This window comes from Lampetra fluviatilis, chromosome 17 (assembly GCF_964198595.1).
Source record: "Lampetra fluviatilis chromosome 17, kcLamFluv1.1, whole genome shotgun sequence".
Taxonomy (NCBI): domain Eukaryota; kingdom Metazoa; phylum Chordata; class Hyperoartia; order Petromyzontiformes; family Petromyzontidae; genus Lampetra; species Lampetra fluviatilis.
Genome location: NC_136291.1, coordinates 526,458 through 548,474, shown reverse-complemented (window position 1 = coordinate 548,474; position 22,017 = coordinate 526,458). Strand labels below are relative to the sequence as shown.

At 60.7% G+C, this 22,017-nt stretch overlaps 2 protein-coding genes and 1 non-coding gene across 3 annotated transcripts; 1 reads left to right on the top strand and 2 right to left on the bottom strand.

The window, feature by feature from the left end:
- Positions 1-754: 754 nt before the first annotated feature.
- TRNAR-ACG (transfer RNA arginine (anticodon ACG)) lies at positions 755-827 on the bottom strand. The gene has a single exon. It is a non-coding gene; the product is annotated as a tRNA-Arg (tRNA).
- An 8,151-nt stretch (positions 828-8,978) lies between these two features.
- On the top strand, positions 8,979-19,031 carry LOC144936713 (ankyrin and armadillo repeat-containing protein-like). The gene is made up of 7 exons (XM_078863848.1): positions 8,979-9,004; positions 9,396-9,643; positions 10,381-10,540; positions 10,923-11,070; positions 11,434-11,556; positions 17,030-17,106; positions 17,614-19,031. Exons 3-7 carry the CDS (start codon positions 10,441-10,443, stop codon positions 17,712-17,714), a joined length of 549 nt encoding a protein of 182 aa, XP_078719974.1. The 5' UTR covers positions 8,979-9,004; positions 9,396-9,643; positions 10,381-10,440; the 3' UTR covers positions 17,715-19,031.
- A 766-nt stretch (positions 19,032-19,797) lies between these two features.
- CLEC3B (C-type lectin domain family 3 member B) lies at positions 19,798-21,912 on the bottom strand. Its single transcript, XM_078863847.1, has 3 exons — positions 21,778-21,912; positions 21,304-21,390; positions 19,798-20,295 (listed from the first exon to the last, which is right to left on the bottom strand). Exons 1-3 carry the CDS (start codon positions 21,878-21,880, stop codon positions 19,883-19,885), a joined length of 603 nt encoding a protein of 200 aa, XP_078719973.1. The 5' UTR covers positions 21,881-21,912; the 3' UTR covers positions 19,798-19,882.
- Between the last annotated feature and the right edge of the window lie 105 nt (positions 21,913-22,017).

The following is a 22,017-nucleotide window of genomic DNA, read 5'->3' as shown; positions in this document are numbered from 1 at the left end:
CAGTGCCACCAGAGCTCAGCAGAAATACATTCCTGCCACCCCAACACAAACGTCAACTCCCGCAGTATTAATCAGGGCGGTCGTTGGCTTCGAACCGCGGGCCGCCGTAATAATCGGTGGAACAGAATGAGAATATTTAGACTGGGTTAGGAATCCGATGAGCTATGAAGCTCTTTTTCTAACGTCAAGTGGGGATGGGTCGGCAAGTTTTAATAACAAGCAAAACAAACAACTCTAGGAGTGCAAAATAGATAAAAAGGTAAGTCACTAATTAGCTTGGGCAAGGCGGAAAACGACAAAAACAATCCCTGAAAACAAAAAGCACGTTCAAGTTGAATATCGACACACGGGCTGGTTCGGATCGAAGCACTTCTGCATTCAGGATGTTTGAACGCGCTACCGCTCGGCCATGTCACCGCCCTCATCGATACATTCACCGCTGTCCTGGGAATGTGGAATTTCCACCACTGGCTCGGCTAGAAACGGGATGAAGAGCACCGCCTCTGCTCATTTGAGCGCAAGGTCTGTGAGCTGCTGGGGCAGCGATGATTGCGTGCAGCCCCCACGCCGTCACATAGGGGGCAGCACATCACGCCGTGCCAGATTGGGTTCGGTTAACAACGGCGAAACTAAACTTTAACACAATCTACGTGTTGGATGCGAACGCGAATTATGCGACGCGTTTGTAAATGATGTTCCGTATAAATAAAGACAACACATTACGTCGAGTCAATGAAACACAATATAAAAAATTCGAGCCTGGCAGGAGTCGAACCTACAATCTTCTGATCCGTAGTCAGACGCGTTATCCATTGCGCCACAGGCCCCACGATTGTAGAACGTGTGCAGGGCGCCTCTTAAAGCCACACACATTGCTCGTTGACTCACGCGTGCACCCTGGTCGTGGACACAACCCCAAGTCATTGTCCGCGTTGGGCAGTCCTTGGTCAATCCACTGCTGGATGACGGCCTCCTTTCACAGCTTTGCAGGGGTTGGTGACGGTGGGGAGCATAGAAGCACAGTACAATTCATTGTTCTGTGGCCAGCACTGTCGCCACGCAGCAGCCTATAGCATCTGGTATGCACGGCGGTGGTGGTGGTCGCCCCTCCCTCCGGGCACTCTCCAGGCGCTACCCCTGCCCAGTCCCTGGCGTCGGACGGGATCCGGGCACATGGCGGGTGGGGGGGAGGGGGTGGGGGGTGGGGGGAGGGGGTGGGGGGAAGGGGGAGAGGGGTGGGGGGGAGGGGGTGGGGGGAAGGGGGAGAGGGGTGGGGGGAGGGGGAAGGGGGAGAGGGGTGGGGGGAGGGGGTGGGGGGAAGGGGGAGAGGGGTGGGGGGAGGGGGTGGGGGGAAGGGGGAGAGGAGTGGGGGGGAGGAGGGTGGGGGGAAGGGGGAGAGGGGTGGGGGGAGGGGGTGGGGGGGAGAGGGGTGGGGGGAAGGGGGAGAGGGGTGGGGGGAAGGGGAGAGGGGTGGGGGGAGGGGGTGGGGGGAAGGGGGAGAGGGGTGGGGGGAGGGGGTGGGGGGAGGGGGGAAGGGGGAGAGGGGTGGGGGGAGGGGGTGGGGGGAAGGGGGAGAGGGGTGGGAGGAGGGGGTGGGGGGAAGGGGGAGAGGGGTGGGGGGAGGGGGGAAGGGGGAGAGGGGTGGGGGGAGGGGGTGGGGGGAGAGGGGTGGGGGGAAGGGGGAGAGGGGTGGGGGGAAGGGGGAGAGGGTGGGGGGAGGGGGTGGGGGGAAGGGGGAGAGGGGTGGGGGGAGGGGGTGGGGGGAGGGGGGAAGGGGGAGAGGGGTGGGGGGAGGGGGTGGGGGGAAGGGGGAGAGGGGTGGGGGGAGGGGGTGGGGGGAAGGGGGAGAGGGGTGGGGGGAGGGGGGAAGGGGGAGAGGGGTGGGGGGAGGGGGTGATTAAACAATTATCATGTTCACGACGATAATTACTAATTACAACAGCATAACCTCATTAGCAATTACAATAATTGAACAAAACTGCCTCATTACCTCCTGTGGTAACCCCTCGCCAATGACAGCGTTATAAACCGATTACCTCGACCTCATCACCAATAATTTCATCGTCGATTACCTCATCGCCAATCACTTCATCGCCGATTACCTCATCACCGTTACATCATCATCATCAATCGCCCCATCACTGATTACCTCATCCCCGTTACCTCATCACCAATTACCTCATCACCGTTACCTCACCACTGATTACCTCATCAATGCTCTCATCACCAATTACCCGATCACTAAGGGGACGTCCATAAATGACGTCACGCGATTTTGGAAGATTTTTGACCCCCCCCCTGAAAAAATAAAACATGCTTCAAATCGCTTTGAACTATTGCCATTGTAGTGCGTATTTAATGTGGCGCTGCACTCTGATGTTGTAGGAGAAAACATTTATTACAAAGTCTATTTAATTAAGTAGAACGTGTTGTCTATATTCATTTAAAGTTGCGCATTTTGATGTGACGTCACATTTCTCAACCCCCCCCCCCCCCCTTGTCACACATCGTCACAAATGTAATTTATGGACGACTGATTACATAATTAATCAATTACTTGTTCGCCAATTACCCCATCACGCATTAGGATTGCATCGTCACCCCCCCCCCCCCGGCGGGCTGGGTTAACACTCGTCCAGTGGCAAGTTCGTGACGGCGGGACGAGTGGGGTCGCCTCCCCCCCCGTAACCCGCTCGGTTTGCCCTCCACCATGGCCAGGTGCGGGGGTGAGGAGGGCGGTGGGTGATGGTGGTGGCGAGGAGGAGGAGAGAGACGAGACTCGAGAGAGGATGGGGGGAGGAGGATGGCGACGAAGATGTGGGAATTAGAAAGCAACGAGAGAGAAAAGTGATGTGGAGCGGAAGGAGGACGATGGCTGTGAATGAGGAGACGGGGGAGGAGGGTGTGAAGAAGAGGAAGTTGGGGGGGGTGTGAAGAAGAGGAGGGAGAATGTTGATGATGATGAGGGAGGCGGAGGATGAGGGAGGAGGAGGAGGGGGGAGGATGATGAGGGAGGAGGAGGAGGGTTGTTGATGCAGGGAGGAGGCGGAGGAGGAGCCGCGGGGCTCCGCTGAGTGCGACCCACTGGGGCCAGAGCCAAGACGCGGACGGGAGACGACGACAACGACGACAGGTCAGCTGGGGCACGGGGTTACCTGCTGAGACACGGGGTTACCTGCTGAGACACGGGGTTACCTGCTGGGGCACGGGGTTACCTGCTGGGACACGGGGTTACCTGCTGGGACACGGGGTTACCTGCTGAGACACGGGGTTACCTGCTGGGGCACGGGGTTACCTGCTGGGACTCGGGGTTACCTGCTGGGACTCGGGGTTACCTGCTGGGACTCGGGGTTACCTGCTGGGACACGGGGTTACCTGCTGGGACTCGGGGTTACCTGCTGGGACTCGGGGTTACCTGCTGGGACTCGGGGTTACCTGCTGGGACTCGGGGTTACCTGCTGGGACACGGGGTTACCTGCTGGGGCACGGGGTTACCTGCTGAGACACGGGGTTACCTGCTGGGGCACGGGGTTACCTGCTGGGGCACGGGGTTACCTGCTGGGACTCGGGGTTACCTGCTGGGACTCGGGGTTACCTGCTGGGGCACGGGGTTACCTGCTGGGACTCGGGGTTACCTGCTGGGACTCGGGGTTACCTGCTGGGACTCGGGGTTACCTGCTGGGGCACGGGGTTACCTGCTGGGGCACGGGGTTACCTGCTGGGACTCGGGGTTACCTGCTGGGGCACGGGGTTACCTGCTGGGGCACGGGGTTACCTGCTGGGGCACGGGGTTACCTGCTGAGACACGGGGTTACCTGCTGGGGCACGGGGTTACCTGCTGGGACTCGGGGTTACCTGCTGGGGCTCGGGGTTACCTGCTGGGGCACGGGGTTACCTGCTGGGGCACGGGGTTACCTGCTGGGGCACGGGGTTACCTGCTGAGACACGGGGTTACCTGCTGGGGCACGGGGTTACCTGCTGGGACTCGGGGTTACCTGCTGGGGCACGGGGTTACCTGCTGGGGCACGGGGTTACCTGCTGGGACTCGGGGTTACCTGCTGGGGCACGGGGTTACCTGCTGGGACTCGGGGTTACCTGCTGGGACTCGGGGTTACCTGCTGGGGCACGGGGTTACCTGCTGGGGCACGGGGTTACCTGCTGGGACTCGGGGTTACCTGCTGGGACTCGGGGTTACCTGCTGGGGCACGGGGTTACCTGCTGGGGCACGGGGTTACCTGCTGGGACTCGGGGTTACCTGCTGGGGCACGGGGTTACCTGCTGGGGCACGGGGTTACCTGCTGGGGCACGGGGTTACCTGCTGGGACACGGGGTTACCTGCTGGGGCACGGGGTTACCTGCTGGGGCACGGGGTTACCTGCTGGGGCACGGGGTTACCTGCTGGGGCACGGGGTTACCTGCTGGGACACGGGGTTACCTGCTGGGGCACGGGGTTACCTGCTGAGGCACGGGGTTACCTGCTGTGCTCCCAGTTTATGTGGAGGTCGGCTTTCAACTGGGGCTCGAGTGTGAATGTTGTGAAGTTGAACAGCAGTCGGTCTGTCTGCAGGTGGGGGGGGGGGGAGCCAGTATTGGGGGACCCCTCCCACATGTCGTGGTGTTTTCCCTGCAGTCGTCCGCACCATTGATGGCCTCTCTAAACGATGGACATGCAGTGATCCGCTCTCCTTGCTCGGGACGCGGTTTGTCGGTGGACTCCCACGTGGTGGAAGATCCCACTCATGGGGACCTGCAGGGTAGGGAGCGAGAGGTTGGTCGAGGGGTTGGAGTCCCGTCGCTGTGGGTCTCGCAATGCTGTCATGTCGCTTGTTGATGACCCGCGGAAGAGACCGGTGACGGAATAGCAGCCAGAGGGAACGCGGCGGAGAGGACCGCCACGGTGGAGGCGGAGCGATGAGATCGGTTAGTTTGCAGGAGATGGAACCCTTCCGGATGGTGATAGCATATGGAGGCCATCATCCAACGGTGGATGGAACATGAATGATGATGATAATGAATTAAAACAATGTTCTGCATCCCAGCTCTCCCTTGCTGGAGAAAGGGTCCTTGTTGTGGCTTCTGGGTGATAGATCTAGTCCATTTTGTCTGGACTGTGCAAATGTTACGGTACAAACGGCTGTTTTGATTGCAGTGGGATTCGTATATAAGCGGTCGCAGGTGACAGATCACCGGGCGGTTCTGCTAAAATAATCGCCACCTGCAGCGGCACCGCGAGCCGAGCGAGTCGACCGCAAACTGCTGAATGTTGACCCTCGTTTGGTCTCGTTGCTAAGATGTGCTGTAAAGTGACCGCAGCTCCGACCGGTTCACCTTGGATAATTCTGTTCGTGAAGGAAACAATTGGAGTCCGTGACACATTTACGGGCACTAAGGTGTAGTGGTGGAGTCTACGGCAGTAAAGGCTGCTAGATACGACAGCCTTGGGGATCCTAGATTGCTGCCAAATAGCTCCAAGTGGCACATCTCATCTCGTAGCTGTCGTCTAGAGCGGTATTCGGAGCCCAAATGGCGGTTTTGTGGATTGGGGAATTCACAACTTATTATATAAACGTTCTTTCTTGAAGTCAAATTGAAATATATTTTTGGACCTCCTGTAAATAGATGTCCATGTACCGACACCTACCCCTGATTTTTTCCGTGGAATTCCGCAGGTATCCTCGTGTCCCCGCACTCCGATGGGAACGTTTGACGAGCAGGGATGGGCGCCCGTGCACCACGTGGCCCACGAGGACGACGCGGCCGCCCTGGAGGCCCTGCTGGCGGAGCCCGGCGCCGCTGCCGAGCAGCTGGAGCTGGAGACGCGCGACGGCCTGCACTCCACGCCGCTGCTGCTGGCGGCCGCCGGGCCCGGGCGCCGCCGCTGCTCGGAGCTGCTGGTCGCGCGCGGCGCCCGCCTCGATGCCACCGACGTGCGCAACCGCAGCCCGGTGGAGCTGTGCGCGCTGCACGGCGGCGCGGAGGCGCTGGAGCGCCTGCTGGACCCGCCGGCGCCGGCGACCCCGCCGATCCTCGCGCACCGGCTGCTGGTGAGGGGAATCGGCTCCGACAACGGCGACGTGGCGGAGGCCTTGAGCTGCGCCGTCGCCGAGCTGCTGGCGCGGCGCGATTTCGCCGACCGGCACCTGGAGGCGCTGGCGCGGGAGGGCCTGGCGCCAGTGCTCTTGAGGGTGCTGGGCACGTTCGGCGGGGCCGCGGCGTGCGTCGGGAGCCTGCGTGTCCTGGCCGCGATGGCGCGACACCCGCTGGGCCGCGGTCTCGTCGTGGCCACCGGCGGCTTCGTTCCGCTGCTGGTCGGCGTCGTCGGAGGCGCCGGTCCCAACCCATCCCTGCGGGACGCCCTGGAGGTGCTCCGGGAGGTGGCGGGGCTACGGGAGCACAGGGCGGCGTTGGTTGCTGCCGGTGCCGTCTCGGCGCTGGCCAAAGCGGCGCAGGTCGTGGCCGCGTCAAACGGCAATAAAAACGACGATGATGACGACGGTGGCCTGCGGTGTGCCGCGATGGCCGTGGAGACGCTGGGCCTCATAGCCGAGGGTGACCCCAGCTGCCAGCGCGCCGTCGGGAAGCAGAGGGGATTCCTGCCGGCGCTGTGCGGCCTGCTGGCACGCGTGCCGAGAGAGGGGCCCGCCGCCCTGGCGCTGTGCCGGGCGGCGGGCGCCATCGCAGCGGGACCGGCGCACAACCAGGACGCTCTGGTGGCGGGGGGAGGGGCGGCCGCACTTGTCCGTCTGGCCAGAGCCCCGTCCCGAGAGCTCCAGCTGTGCGCCATCGAGGCCCTGCGAGGGTGAGGTGACCATAATTTGCGGCATTGCGCCAGTTTTTTTATGCATTCCAAACTAAGGCTGAAAGCACCTCGGCTCCGTCCACCTCTGTCCATCCACCTCCCTGTACGTGTGAGGACTCTTTGTCAGGAGGATCCTTCATTGGGATGTTTGGAAAATTCCATGAGTTAAGTGGGCACGTGGGTTATGAGTTCAAAGTGTTAATGTATTAGCTCTGTTTGTCTGTCTGTAGGGGAGGGTGGGAACGGATCACAATGTTGCCCATCAATTAAATATTAGCATAAAGCTGGGTTGCTGTTATGGACTTGTCCTGCAGAAAACCAGCCACATTGATCACAGGTGCCCCCAAAACCAGGCAATTTCATCACACCAGCGATCAATGAATTCGCCTTTTCAAACGATGCGCATCATCAAATCGCAAGGTGAAACCCGCAGCGACGCGTTGTGAATGGTTGTGACGCGCCGTGGCCAGGCTTGTGGAGGGGAATGAGGGGGCTCGGCGCGCGGCCCTGGAGCTGGGGGCCGCCGCCCCGATGCTTCAGCTGCTGCGAAGGTCCCGGGTGGAGCGCGTCCTGGAGGCCACGGGGACCGCCCTCTGGGCCTTGGCCGGCGGCGACATCGACCGCGAGACGGCCCTCGCCACCACGATGGGTGAGCGCCGCACCGCTGCTCGTCGCCGCCACCGCAAGACCGCTCGCCCCCAGCGCAACCACCGCTCGCCCCCAGCGCAACCACCGCTCGCCACCACTGCACCACCGTTCGCCACCACTGCACCACCGCTCGCCACCACTGCACCACCGCTCGCCACCACTGCACCACCGCTCGCCACCACTGCACCACCGCTCGCCACCACTGCACCACCGCTCGCCACCACTGCACCACCGCTGTGTTAAATAGCCAAAACTGCCGCCTAGATAGGAAAGTTGGTTGATCTGAAAATAAACACCATAGATTTGGATCGATCCACACCTGTGAGATGGCAAATTACGTGTGCACTGCCCAAATCGGTCAAGTGGCGGCATTGGGTGACATCGCATTAGTTGGCACGGAGACCCGTGAAATATCACTTTATGCAAATCGTCTAAATATGACATACTGACCTTAAATATACAGAATTCCAAAGTCCGCAAAGTTTTAAACGTGAAATTCGTCGCGTGCTAAAACGTGTTGGCGAGCTGTGGTGGTGCAGACGGCTAGGGCCACAATGGCGTCTCGCTACGAAGAGAGTCGATTGACCGATTCCTCTCGCCGGCGCCGCTCGTGGGCCGCGTCGCAGGCGCCGAGACGCTGGTGGAGTTTGCGCACTCGGCCACGGAGCGCCTGCAGCTGCTGGGCGCGTGGGGCGTGAGCGCGCTGGCACGGGGGGGCCCGGGCGCTGTGGGGGGGCGCCCCCCAGGCGTGACGGCGACCCCCTCTCCGCTGGTGCAGGCCCTGCTGCGCCTGCTGCAGACGCGCAGCCACCCCGTGCTGCTGGCCACGCTGCCGGCGCTGCGGGCAATCTGCCTCGAAGTCGGTACGTGCCGGGCGGCTGGAGGGAATCTCTCTGGCGATGGTGGTGATGGTGGCGGTGGGTTAGACGTCTGTGAAAAAAATCTTTACAGCTCATACTCTTAGTTCTTTCGGTAAAGTCACGTAGGTGAAAAAAATAACGACTCTGATAGAGGAGGGATGGTGTGTGGTGGCCACGGTGGTGCTGGTGGGAAGGGGACGAATGGTGGTGGCAGCAAGTGAGAGATGGTGGTGGTCCTGGTAGGATGGGATTCCGTGGTGGGAGTGGGTCGGTGGTAATGGGATGATGAAGAGATGGTGGTGGTGGTGCACCACCATCATTAGTAGCACTCTGTTTGTTTACGCAGGAAAGCTTCACCGAGGCTCAAGACTTTTCAGGAGGTTCCTGCCAGGTTTTGGCAGTAGTGGGGCGATGTCGCTTTTTGTAATTCCAATTCCGTAATTTGCAAGTAATTCAGCAATGGGTTGTTTATTTTTTTTGTTACCATGATCGGTCGTTGGTCCCGATTTGCCTTTCCGGGTGCCGGTTGCAGGCTACGTGCCAAGTCCGGTGCACCAGCTGCAGGTCTTGAACTCCCCCTGCGTGGACTTCCTGCTGGAGCTGGTGGGGCCCGCCACGGCCCCGGCACCCCCGGGGCCCCTCAGGACCCCCGAGGTGCAGGTGGAGGCCATCTGGACCCTCGCCAGCGTGTGGCTCGGTGAGGTGGCGCCCGCCGGCGCTGAACGGCGCAAGTGCGCGATTCCCGGATCGGCCAAACGCACTTTGTTTACACTGAAGTGCATAACGATGACGCGGCGATCGGTTGAGTGTAGATTTATTCCCACACTCCCGATACGTGGAGACAATCGTGCGGTGAGAAAATTATGTACGGACCTTGTAGTGTTGTTGCCATTTGTGCCAATGTAACGGCACAAGTGAGACGGACGGTACGCTTGACCGTGCTCCCCCGTACTGCCGCGTGTTTGGGGGAATCCTCGTACGTCCCATAATGTGCACGTGCGGCAGTCGCCAGCACGAACGCCTGCACAGTGCTCGAGGCGCCTCTTCCGGGTCGATCCACATTTATTTTTCGGTTGCGCCGGACGCAGGAAACCCCGCGAGGCCGGCCGCAAGCGCCTGCGTGGCCGAGCTGGTGGAGCGCCTGCTGCGGCTGCTGCGCTCCGCGCCAGCGGACGAGGCGGTGCACGTGGGCGCCGGTGCCGCCCTGGCCGCGCTGGCGTTCCGGAGCCCCGGCACGCTGCGCCAGATCCAGCGGGCGGGCGGCCTGCGCTCGCGCCACCTCCTGCCGGCGCTCGACTCGCGGCACGAGCGCAACCGCGTCGGCGCCGCTTTCCAGGCGCGTGCGTGCCGCCTGCCCACCCGCGCCCGAGATTTCCGGAGAGCCGCGTGACCTCTGCACCACCTTCCCCCGCTGGCCCCCACACGCGTCTTGGCCAAGCGGCTGAGCTGACGTCGCCGTCATCCTTGCCCTCCTTGCCTGGCGGCATTCCCCGCAATGCCCCTATCCTCACCCTGCCACTCTCCTCGTCGCGTCACCCTCTTCACCCTGCCGACATCCTGGCTCTCCCACCTTCTTCACTTGCTGCTCTCCTTGCCCGGTTGCCGTACCGACCCAGTGATGTCCTTCATCCTGCCACGTGGTCCCGCACTGCTTCCCCTTGTGGCGGTGGTGGTGGTGGTGGTGAACCGAAGGAGGAATGATGGTTAATGGAACGCGATGATGTGGCAATCAAGTGCTGGAGTGAATTGGATTTGGGGTGGTGACGTGGCCCGGGCGTGTTTGTCACTTATTGCAGAGGTTTGCAGTTCAAGCCCAGAGGCCACTCTGTTTAATACTGCAGCGTGTATCGGCCATTAACACTACGCGCTGTCTGCTTCACGGTGGACATTAGTGGGCCATTGTGCGTTTGCGTCAGGGTCCAACTTGTAAAGCCCCACAGCAACATTGACTCTTACTGTGAAACCCCTGCAGACGACGGTCATCTGTGAAACACAGCGGCACGAATACCGGATTTACTCGTGTTTTGATGTCAACCCGTGATGGGGAACCCCGGTGACCCCGCTGCCCCGTAGGTGGTGGTGCTGGCGCGGGCAGTGGTGGACGGGAAGGCGGCATCCCTGCGGGCGAGGGGCATGGGGGTGCTGGTGGACTCGCTGTGTCGCTCGCGGGGTGACAAGGAGACTGTGGAGCTGGCGGCCGACTGCATCGCTCGGCTAGCACGCACGCACGAAGGCATGGGCACGCACACACGAAGGCATGGGCACGCATGCACGAAGGCATGGGCACGCACGCACGAAGGCATGGGCACGCACGCACGAAGGCATGGGCACGCACGAAGGCATGCACGCGGGTGCATTCGTCCCGTCGCCAATTTTAAAATCGGTTCACTCACTCGCGAAACAAGCCTTGACCCCTACGCTTAAGAAATTCTCATTTGCGATTTTTACAAATGAAATGCGAATGAGACAAAGGCAGCCTGTGTGCTACTAGCCAAAGCTCACTCGGGCTTTGTCCTGGCCTTCAAAGGTGCTTGCTAAGGGCACAGAGACGGCCGGCAGCGTAGGCTACACAGGGGACCTTTATCTGTAGTGTGTGTGTGTGTGAGAATCCGCAGGTGTCCCCGAGGCGCTGGTGGCTGTGGACGTGGTGCAGCTGCTGTGGCCGCTGCTGGACGGGCCCTCGGGGCGCGTGCGCCGCTCCGCCGCCCTCGCGCTCGGCCACCTCAGCTTCACGCACCCGGCCGTCCGCATGATTCTACGCAGGTGCGGACCACCCATCCCTCGGCACCCCAACCCCCCCCCCCCCAACCCCCATGGCTCTCAGGATTAGAGTGGGAGCTCGAGTGCGGGTAAATGCACACTTAATGAGGACTCATTGAATCTGCCTCCAGTTGTTTGAGAATGTGCGAGCGTCTAAGTGATGCGTGTGTGCTCTGCTCGGTCCATCTGCATGTGTGTGTTCGATTATCCGTCTGTACGTATGTCCGTGTGTATGTACACCTGCGTCCTCCCTGTGTTTACATCTATCTGTCGGTGTGGCTGTGTCCATCTGATTGTGTATCCATCTTTCTGTCGATGCGTCTTTGTCTGTCCGTGGTGTCTGTGGCTCCGCTGCCCGTGGGGTAGGTGCCGCGAGAGCCCACGGCTGGCGGGCGTCTTGCTGCAGCACACGGAGCAGCAGAGCGCCCTCTGCCCGGCGCTGCTGCAGGCGTGGAAGCACTACTGCGCGCTGGCACTGTCCTCCCCACGGTCAGCACCGCAGCAGCATAGCCACACTACTACCGTGTACCTCGCCCTCCGCCCTTCGCCACCGCATCCGCTAATGCCCCGCACCACCACATTGCATTGTACTACACCTCCTGCTGCGCTTCGCACCACCCCCTAGTATGAAACCGGCCACACCGCAGAGGCACGCGGTTGGAATCCGGCAGGCAGCCCTGGTTAAAACTACGGGCGCGTTAACCGGAAAATACGCGTCGTCCGCTCCACAGTGGATGTTAAAGATCCCACAAAGTCATTCAAAGAAGAGTCGGCCATTGTGTGCCGGTGCCACGGTCCATCCCAATAGTCACCCCATTCAGATGCAGGACTTGGTGAGGGTGTCCTGGGCAAGCAAGCGCCATAAAGCTGCACCACACTACCGAGAAGCACACCCCATCGCACCCTGCACAGTAGCACACCATACACCCCAAGCTGCACCACTCGTCCCCCGACTCATCCCAGGCTCACTGCCGCTGTCGTGGGGGCTACACCTGTGCGGGGAGCGGTGGCGCAGTGGTTAGCGCTACGCTGCGCTACGAACCCCGGCAAGCCGAGAGTTTGAGTCCCGCTCGTGATCACCAACACCGGTGACGATTGTCTGAACCTGTCCTGGGCCTCCCCCAGGTCGACTCTGCCTTCAAATGATTACCCGGTGCGGTGCGTAGTAAGCATCGCCACTGGGGGAGACAAAGGCGGCCGGGCGTGGTGCTGGCCACCCGCCCGCTCGTGTGCTGCAGTGCCGGCCTTCTTCGCAGGTGCTCGCTAACAGCACTTGCCCCCCCCCCCCCCTCACAGTCTGTGGCACGGGCACATCGCCCTCATGGCGTGCGCACCTGCGGGCACCTGCGGGAACCCGCGTGGCTGTCGCGCCGCCTGGGAGGAGGGAGCGGCGGGGCTCGGGGCTGGTGGTGTTTGTCGTCGCGGCTGCCTTTGTCTCCCCTGTTTTATGTGCGCGCTCCCGCACCAACGCCGACCGCTCTTGTCGTTGCGCTGCTGCCTCTGGGTCGGGTTGGTGTTGTGGGGGCAGCCGCCTGGAGGCTGTTTCATGTCGCGGAGGGGCGGGGGAGAGGGGTCGCGGGACTTGACGTTCGCACACCGCGCGATGGCGGTCACCGCTCTCGTCTCTCTCTCTCTGACGAGACGAGTCTCGCTTGCACGAGTGACTTAGGAGCATCAATCTGCCAGTCCGGGGGGGGGGGGGGGGGTGCGGCGATGATTGCCGCTGGTGCCATCCCGACTGAAACACTTGCACGTCTGTATTTGGCAATGGTCTCTCCTTGCAATGACGTTCGGGAACATTTAACATCCGCCGTGGAGCAGACGACGTACAATTCTCGATTGTTATTACAGCCCTGCAGTAATAACCAAGGCGGCCGCTGGAAATCGAACCGTGAGCTCCTGCAGCGAGCGGCAAACGCGCTGCTTCGCAAGGCCGCGAGCCGTGGCGACGGCAGTGGTATCGGTCGTGGCTGCTGATGATGACGACGATGATGAATTTGACACTCGTCAACAAAACAATCTCAAATGGTGCGTGATGTCGTAACGACCGTCTCAACATCCAGGGGGGCTGCAGGGCGGCCACTGCCCCTCTTATGTTCACGCCTGGCCAGCACGACTCCGCCACAGCACCACCACGGCACCACCACCACCAGGGCACCACCACCACGGCATCACCACCAGGGCACCACCACCACGGCACCACCACCACGCCATCACCACCACCACGGCACCCCCACCACGGCACCACCATGGCACCACCACCACCACGGCACCACCACCACGACATCACCACCACCACGGCACCACCACCAGGGCACCCCCACCACGGCACCACCACCACCAGGGCACCACCACCACTAGGGCACCACCCCCACCACGGCACCACCACCACCACCAGGGCACCACCACCACCAGGGCACCACCACCAGGGCATCAACACCACCACCAGGGCATGGCAACCGGCGCGTGTTTGCGATGTCCGCTGCCGGGCTCCCCGGCTGGTGTTGAGTGAAGCCGCCGCCGCCGCGAGCCGAGCCCAGATCGAGCGATACGCTCGGCAAACATCAGCGCCACAGTCGCGGGGATTGTTCCCTCGCCGCGTTTAAACAAACACGCGCGGTGGCAGCGATTAAACCCCGGGGGCCAAAGTTTACCCAGCGAAATAACTCCCCTTTCAGGGCCTTTCAGGGCCCTCGCATTCAGCCCGTGCTTTCATTTGTGCTCACAAAGGGGGTCACTCCCCTCCCTCCCTCCCTCTCTCTCCCCTCCCTTTCTCTCTCTGAGAGGCCCCCGTCGCACCAGCCCCCTGCCTGGACGAGTCCCCTGACGTGGCGACTCCCTGCGCGTGGTCTTCTTGTTCCTCTGCCGCCGCGTACCCATGGCGCATTGCGCTTGAGAACCGATTGTTTACGATGGAAGCAGATGAGATGCTAATGCTGCGTTTAGGCTCGTGGCGCGGACACAACTGCACAAACGAGTAGGAAGAAATGGGAAACGACACCAAGCGAGATGGAACAAACGAGACAAACGCAATAATTAATCGGTTAAATCGCGAGGCCAAGCGTGACCACATGAAGCCGCTGGCAGGGCAAGGAATTGCCCCATGCCTGGAGGACCTGAGACGTATTTGCAGCAGCCTCTCGTCCCCTTAAGAGGGCCTCTGAAGGAGATTCCCAAGGGGCTGCGTGGTTGTTTAAGAAGTCACAAACACTCCGACACTTCCACGGTCTGGGTCACCGGTCAACGGAGACAGCGAGTCTAGGGGAGCACGTGGCTCAGTGTAACCACCGCTATTTGCAGAGGTATACACGATGTGGTGCGCTGGATGCGGAGACATTTTCTGCGTCGCTAACCCGGACCGACGCAGCTGAAACTGCATCCTGCTTCTCGGCCGGTCACAGATGTCCCCCAGGGAATTCCGCTTTTCTCTTTTTCCGCAGTCTTTGATATCTCTCTCTTTGAACTTTACCGAACTGCTGCCACCTGCCCCTGGATTCCAAGGTCACGGAGCTCAGATGTTCACAGATATTCTCAGATTTCTATTTGTTTCACCGCTGCATTTGTGACAAGCCTCTCTCTCAGACTCTGTTTTTCTGTTCTGCTGCCACCTGCCCCGAGCTCGGCCTCCAAGGCCGCGGCGCTGAGCTCTCAGCTGCCCCGCGGCGCTGTGCTCTCAGCTGCCCCCCGGGGCTCTCCGAGGGCTCTCCGGGGAGGGCCGCCGCGCCTCGGCGCCCCTTTGAAGTCCCGCGGCCACAAGTTGCGACGCTTTTGAAGCGCGGCGGCGTTGTTGGGGGCGGGTGGCAGCCGGGGGGAAGCGAAGGGAGGGTGGGAAATCGGGGGGCGGGGGTGTTATGGGCGGCTTGTGAACGGGGACCGGGGTGGGGGCGGTGAGTGCAGGGGTGAGGATCGGGTCAGGGCCGGGGTCAGGGCTCGGCGTGTCTCGGCACGCGCGACATGGAGCCGGTCGCAGGAATAACGCGCAGGGCGATCCCTGCAGCCTCTCTCTCTCACGGCGCGCTCCAGCGGGGACTCCCACTGCCCCTGCGCTGCCCTCTGCTGCCCGCGAGGCAGCGCCGCAGCTGCCGATACCAACCTGGTTGATTATGAGTGGTAGTCACCCGTCCAGGCTCAAACATGCTTAGCTCGCGAGGCGCACAACAGAAGCCCAAGGAGAGGCAAAATCCGAGCGGTCGACGACTGCGTGCCGCCACGTGACTTGTTTTGGAAGGAGCGGAGTACTTCGCGTCTTGCTCGTGCCCCGGCTTTATTGGGGGGAGACGGGGCGAGGGGTTGACACCTCTGGAACCTGCGTGCCACCGAGGGGGCCGTGCTGGGGAGGGCCCTGGCCCTGGCCTGCCGCTGCTGGTGGTGAGGAGGGGCTCCTGGGGTCGGCCGCACGGGCACCGAGCCCGTGACGTCCACAGACATTGGGGCCGTTTGATGTCGCCAGTGGCCGCATCACTGGATTGTGCGGCAGCGTTGGCCCCGTGGCTGTGTAGATGCGTGTTGTGAAGTGGAATCTGCCTTTGTGCGATTCGAGAGATCACTGCGCGGTGTCCACTGCGCATGGTGTTGTGGAGTTGGGGTGATCACTGCTCCGTGGTGGAGTTCGGCGTGATTTGGAGGCCATGCTGTGATTTATGATTGGCATTTGCGGTGATGGAGGGCTTCCACGAAACATGTTTGGTCAGATCGTGGCATGGCCTACCCCAGAGCTCAGTCGTGAGAGTTGAGTGCAATGTCGGCTCACGGTGCGCCATGATGTTGCTGCGTAGTGGCTAACGCCATGTGACATTGACATCGAGTGTGCCACGGTGCTTTGTATGATGTTGCTCCGTGTGCGATGTTTACATGTGACTGTGTGCGTGTTTTCTGGAGGGCGCGTCGGCTGCTTGATCACTTCTCTTGATGATTGCTCAAGGAAAACAAACCACTCGTCAAATATTAACCACGGAGTTCACCATTACCACCAAACAAATTACACGAGGCGCCTCTCGCCGGAACGCTTCAATAAATACCTGCGCATGTTACAGCCCTGTGTCAACCCAGTGCTCGATAAGGGGTTCCCCACACTGCGAGACTTCGTCGACCATACTTCACCACGCCGGTCGGTGTGAGTTGGCGAAGACGGGGACCACATAAGTACCGTACAACAGCAAATGCATTGTTGCAGCACAGCTCTTGTTCTGCCTGGTAGCGTGTAGCTCCCCATACGCAGCAGCCTGCGCTACGCGCTCGCTCGTGCGAGCGCCTTGTCCAGGCGCAGCGCCTGCTTGGCTCGCGAGATGTGACGGGGCCTGGTGCGTTCCGGGTGATTTGTTCGAAAGCAAACAAAGTTGACTCTGCCGAGGAGGGGGAGGGGTGGGCGAATCGCAGCGCAAACACCGCGGCGGAGCGCTAGAGGCAGGCATAGCCGGTGGAGAAATGAAATGTTAAAGACTTTAAACGGTGAAGCGTTTTATACGGGGCCACAGCATTGGTGTTGCCGTTTTGCCGCGGCCCCTCGAGCCCTCTTGGTTCGTCGCGCGCAGTCCCCGCGAGTGGCGTGGGCCCTGCCTGGGGCACCGATTTGGATGCACTCGCACCGCCTGCACGCTCCACAGCCACGTCACGATGGGTCTCGATGCGAGCCCGGGGGTGTTTGCGAGTCTGAGTCTGTGATGTGAGAATGGATCCCTGGCGCGTCTCTTGTGAGTGGGTCTGTGATGGAGCTGAATGGGCCCCCCCCCCCCCCACCGGGCCTGCTTTCACCCCCTCCCCCCAGAGAGGCCCAGGCACCACAGCCTAACGCCGGGGCCCCCCTGCCTCGTGGCCCTCGGTGCAATGGCACCGCCTGCACACTCCCAAGCGACACCGCTCGACTCCCTCTCGTGTGCGACTGCGAGGCGGGTAGCGCTGTGTCCGTGTGCCGCGGCGGCTCTTGAAGCTGACTAACCCAGCCCTCGTGCTGCGTGACCTCCAGGAACGCTGCTGACCCCGCGACCCCGAGTGACCCCAGTGCTGACCTCTTCACTCGCGCGGCTGCCCAGTTGCTGTCGGGTGAGCGCCTCCAACCCCCCCCCCCCCCCCAGGGCAGTTATTGTACGTCACGGAGCATGTTTGAGCTTTTTCATGAATGTAAACTTATTTATGTGTGTGTGTATATGTAAGTTAATATACACTTAACACCAGAATTCGTTACTGGGTGTTAAATCTGCTGAATGAAAAGTAGTTGGAACAAACATTTCCCACTCGGTATTCTTAGGAGTGAGCACCACTCTGTGAGGAGGTCAACAGTGGTTGTGTCCTGTTGACATACGTGTACCCGCCATAGGAATGTGGAATTTCCACCACTGGTTCTGCAATAATGTAAACAGAAATTGAGAGCACCGAATTGAGAGCCTCGATGCTGATTTTGATGAAGCAGCAGCAAATCACTTCGGCATTTTGTGTCGTTCTTGCGAGGGGAACGCTGTGCCTCCTTGCGTGCTGCTGCCGGAGCGCCACGCGCTCGTCCCGGCTCCCGCACCGACGCTAACGGCGGTGCTCGCGTCGTGCCGCCCGCAGGCCCCCTGCCGGCGCCGCCACCGCGACATCTGGCCGAGGGCGCGCCGCGCTCCGTGTCACAGCTGACGCTCGACTCGCTGGCGCTCGGCCCGGGTCGGTAACCGTGCCGCGGTCGTCGTCGTCGTCGTCCTCGCGGGCGGCAGGAAGTGCGGAAACGAGGCAAACAAACGCGACCTCGCTGGACCTCAGCCAGGGCACGCCCTCGGCGCCTTCCGCCGAAATGATTAAACATGTGGGAAGGATTGCTTCGGACGTTCCGCGATCCCGCAAACCAAGATATCTAGCGGACGTCCAGATTATTTACGTTCATGGCGAGATGCGATGGAATTCATATTTGCAGAATGGCGGTGAGATGGTCGTCCCCGACTCTGGACGGCCGTGTCAGCGCGACGTCCTCGCCGGAGAAAGGCGGCGACGAGGGCGGCATGCTGGCCGTGCCTTGGGCCAGGATGCTTCTTCGCACGGTGTCGCGAGACCTTTTTTTATTCTAACGGGGCCTCACCTCGGGGCAGGACGAGTTTGGTCGCGTGCGTGGGTACGTGCGTGGGTGCGTGCGTGGGTTTGTGCGCGTGTCCACAGCCACCCAGAATGGGGCGGGGGGGGGGGCTGTGGGATCTGGGGCAATTTTCCGTGGGCCTCGCACAAACGTGGGACCCAGAGCAAGGCCATTTCCTTGTTGCTCACGGACCCGCACGCGGCATTCTACGCTGGGCTCCCAGGGACCTCCGGGTGGCCCTCCTGTATTGATGGGTTCACCCCGATTCCCATCGTGTCCCATCGCTTTGCATTGCGTCGGAGCCGCAGTAGCTCGGTCCGACAGCAACAACCTGACCCGAGTGTTAAAGCAACAATGGTTGTTTGACAAAAAACTTCCTGCGTTTAAGACGCAGGCCACGCGGCTCTAGTGACGGGACCTCTGATGGCAATAATAATTATCAGGCCATGGGCAATCCACTGCTGGACGAAAGCCTCCTCAAGTTGTCTTGGTCGTCACGGGGGTCAGGCCGGGTTGGTGACGGGGGGGGGGGGGGGGGCAGCACTTTCCACCGATGTTATCCGCCGAGCAGATTTCGCTCTGGTCGTCAGGTTCGTAGCGCAGGCCGCTAAATCGCGATGCCGCCATCGTTCCACTCCACCTCTGACATTGAGAGGTGTTTGGCGAAGGAGGTGCTTCCGTAGACTTGGCACCGCGTGTGGCCGGCCGCCTGAAGCGGAGCTCTCTCCGTGTGTGCCAGTCTCATCGCCGACCCCAGCGTGAACTGTCACGACCCCGGACAGCAATTTGATTAGAGAATAGCTATTTGTATCTTCTGGTTTGTATTGTTTCCGTCTAGTTTTCAAAGTGTTTATCTGATACATTGCCTTAAGCGTGTAATATTAACGTATTGTTTGCCATTACGTTTTAATAAATTATAAATTCCCGCACACTATTCAATGCACAGAATTGTTTAGCGATTTTGAGTCTTCATCATCACACGTCTACGGAGCTCGTTCTCCGCCGCTGCGAAACGAAGCCGTCCCGTGTGACTCGGTAAATGAAACGCGCAGCAGGAAGCACAGCATCAGTAAGAGCGAGAACGCCTCACCTCATCAGCTTGATGAGGTCTTTATTCATAAAGAGTCTGGAGTAGTGTTTGCAGCCACTCTGCGGAAGCATGCGATTTAGCAACCGGTTCCCAGAGGTTTCTGGGTAAATTACAGATTGGGTCCGTGGAGTTTGCGCCCCTGCTGCTGTGTCACGGGTAAGAGGAGTTCCACGGTGAAATAATTCTACTGGTGCCACGCAGCGACCGGCGTCGGGCGAGACGGGGGTTTTGGTGCTACGATCGTTCCATCGTCGGTATAAATCAGCGTTTGTTGCCGCGTTAAGGGAGACGGGAGGATTTTTGTCCAAAATGTTACCGTTTCTGATTTTCGGAGAATTTGAAGGCAACTAAATTCTGTTTAGATTGTGTTCATTGCCTGAATTTGATAAATTGCCCAAAATGATAATTCAGGGTGGTGAACCTTTGGTCAATGAACGTGACATTTAAAAAACCGGTCCCTTCCTCCGATTCCAACCGCCATGCTTGCAAACAACAAAGCTGAACTACGGCCCCTACTTGGGCCATAGGTCATATATATGGATAACTTTTTTTATATATTATATACTTCAAACCTCGAGAGTAGAGTGACTGCCTACGTTAATTGGCGTTTGCATTCTGAGCTACAAACAAAACTCGAGGACGTCGGCGAGATCGGATTGGTGCGAGCGATGCGAGCGGCGGCTTCACGGCACGGCGAACTCGCAGGCGTAGCCCGCCAGACGGTAACACGGGTCGTCGAACCACCTCCCGTCCAGCATCACCGACAGCGCCACGCAGTTCTCGCGCCGCCCGCCGTCCGGCTGGCCCGAGATGGCGTCCTCCCAGATCGTGAAGTTCACCGCCTCGCCCGACTGGTCCCGGAAGGCGCCCTCGGAGGCCACGTCGCTCAGGCCCACCCACACGTTGGCGACGGGGCCCAGGGCCCGACGGGCGAGGCGCACGACGGCGGCGTTCTCGTCGGCGTCGCGCGGCACGGCGAGCGAGCCGCCGAGATGCACGCACGCCTCGCCCGCCTCGTAGAAGGTCTTCTCCAGCTCGCCCGGCTCCTCCTCCACCAGAAGGCACTTGCGGCCCACCTTCTCGCCGCGCAGACACACTGCGGGGGGGGGGGGGGTGAGCGGGCGCACGCACGCTGCGTTCCTGCCGCACGTCGGGGCCGTGCTTGGCCACGAGGCGCCGGGTTGCTTTCCACCCAGAACCCGAGCCGTGCCGCCGACGTCGCACGCGATGAAAGTATCGCGAATCCCATCCCTGGCCCCGCTTGGTTGACCCCGAGCGAGATTTTTATTTCTTGAGAGACCAGCTGATCACGGATTGGGTCCGGTTCAGCTCGTCGAATAGCCGGTGGCAAGCCACCACCTGCTCGCGAGGGTCCCACGCCGGCTCGGCTCTGATGTGCCAGTGGAAAAGGGGGTAACGCTCACTGCGAGCCAAGGTGAGGGGGGCATGGTGGGGTGGGGGGGGCAATGGCTGACGGACCGCTCCACCCGCACCCCACGGAGTAGGCACGTCGTGGAGCCCTGACTCGGGTTGTGTTTTCGCCCGGTTATGTAGAGGTCGTCAAAGACCTCTTGAGCCAGGACTTGAATAACTCTCCCAGATGTGTGGTCTGCGTCTTTGCATGAGACGTGAGACAAAGTTCCCATCTGCAACTCTCACAAACCAGTGCATATCACCCGACATCAGTAGAGTGAATGGCAGAAGCAGAGATCGCAGAACTAGTTTCGAGATCCTTTCAGTTCACCTCCACCACACACAGGAACGCGGCATCATGCTCCCATGTGCTCAGCTAAGCATGTATGTCGAACGTCTTTCACAATGTTGTCCTTCCCCCGCACCTCCGATTATGTACAAACTAAACACAAAACTATTGTTCAGTTTGTACATAGCCGAATTCGGTGGAACGGAATTGTTTAATTCTGAGAACTGAAATAGTTTTGAAGGGGCCTGGCCGAAACGATGCCTGGGCTACAGCCAAGTTGTGTGAGCAGCAAATACGCTTGAAATTCCTACTGCTGGTGTGGCGTCTCACTTCATCCCTGGCTGTGACCTCCCTTGACCCCTGGCCTCTGGCTGTGACATCGCAAAGGGCTTTTGCTCCTACCGGTCTGCAGGGCCTGCTGCTCCTTCAGCATCTTCAGCTCGAGCCAGATGTCCTCGATCTCCTTCCGGAGCTCCTCCACCATCTCGTCTGGGGAAGCCGACCGAGAGAGGCGTGAGACCCCCCCCCCACCCCCCCACCACGAATCACACCAAGGGTCACCGACAAAATCCACGCGGCCAGCATTAGAGATGTCGATCGACTTCACTGGCCGCTTGTCTCAGCTCTGCCCCGTGTCCCTGTGCGATGCAGCAACGGCCACCGAATACGCGCGCACGACGGCCAGTGGATACATGGCACCGAGATCTGGCGTGTCTTGTCATGTCGGCCTTGTCCCGCTGCCAATTTACCGCATCCGCTAGTAGAGGAGGAACGTTAACCATATACGCATGCGTGACAGCCAGCATATGCACGGCGCAGCGCTGTGGAATACACGTCCGCCTGCCGTTCGTGCGCCACGTCCCTCTGCCGCGTTACCGTCCAAGCGAGCGGCGGAGCCGAACGGTCGCGTGCTGGCCGGGGGCGCGGCGGCGGCCATCGCCAGCAAGAGGAAGCGCAGCAGTCGGGCGGTCGACATCATCCCGGCGTGGCCCAGACCCTCTCCCCGAGCGCACGCCTCGATGTCTCCCAGCGCAGGGGGAGGGAGGCGGGACCCGATGAGGCCGGCGCTGGGGCAGGTGGGGGAACGCGAGGGAGAAGGGGAGTGCCAGCAGAGGG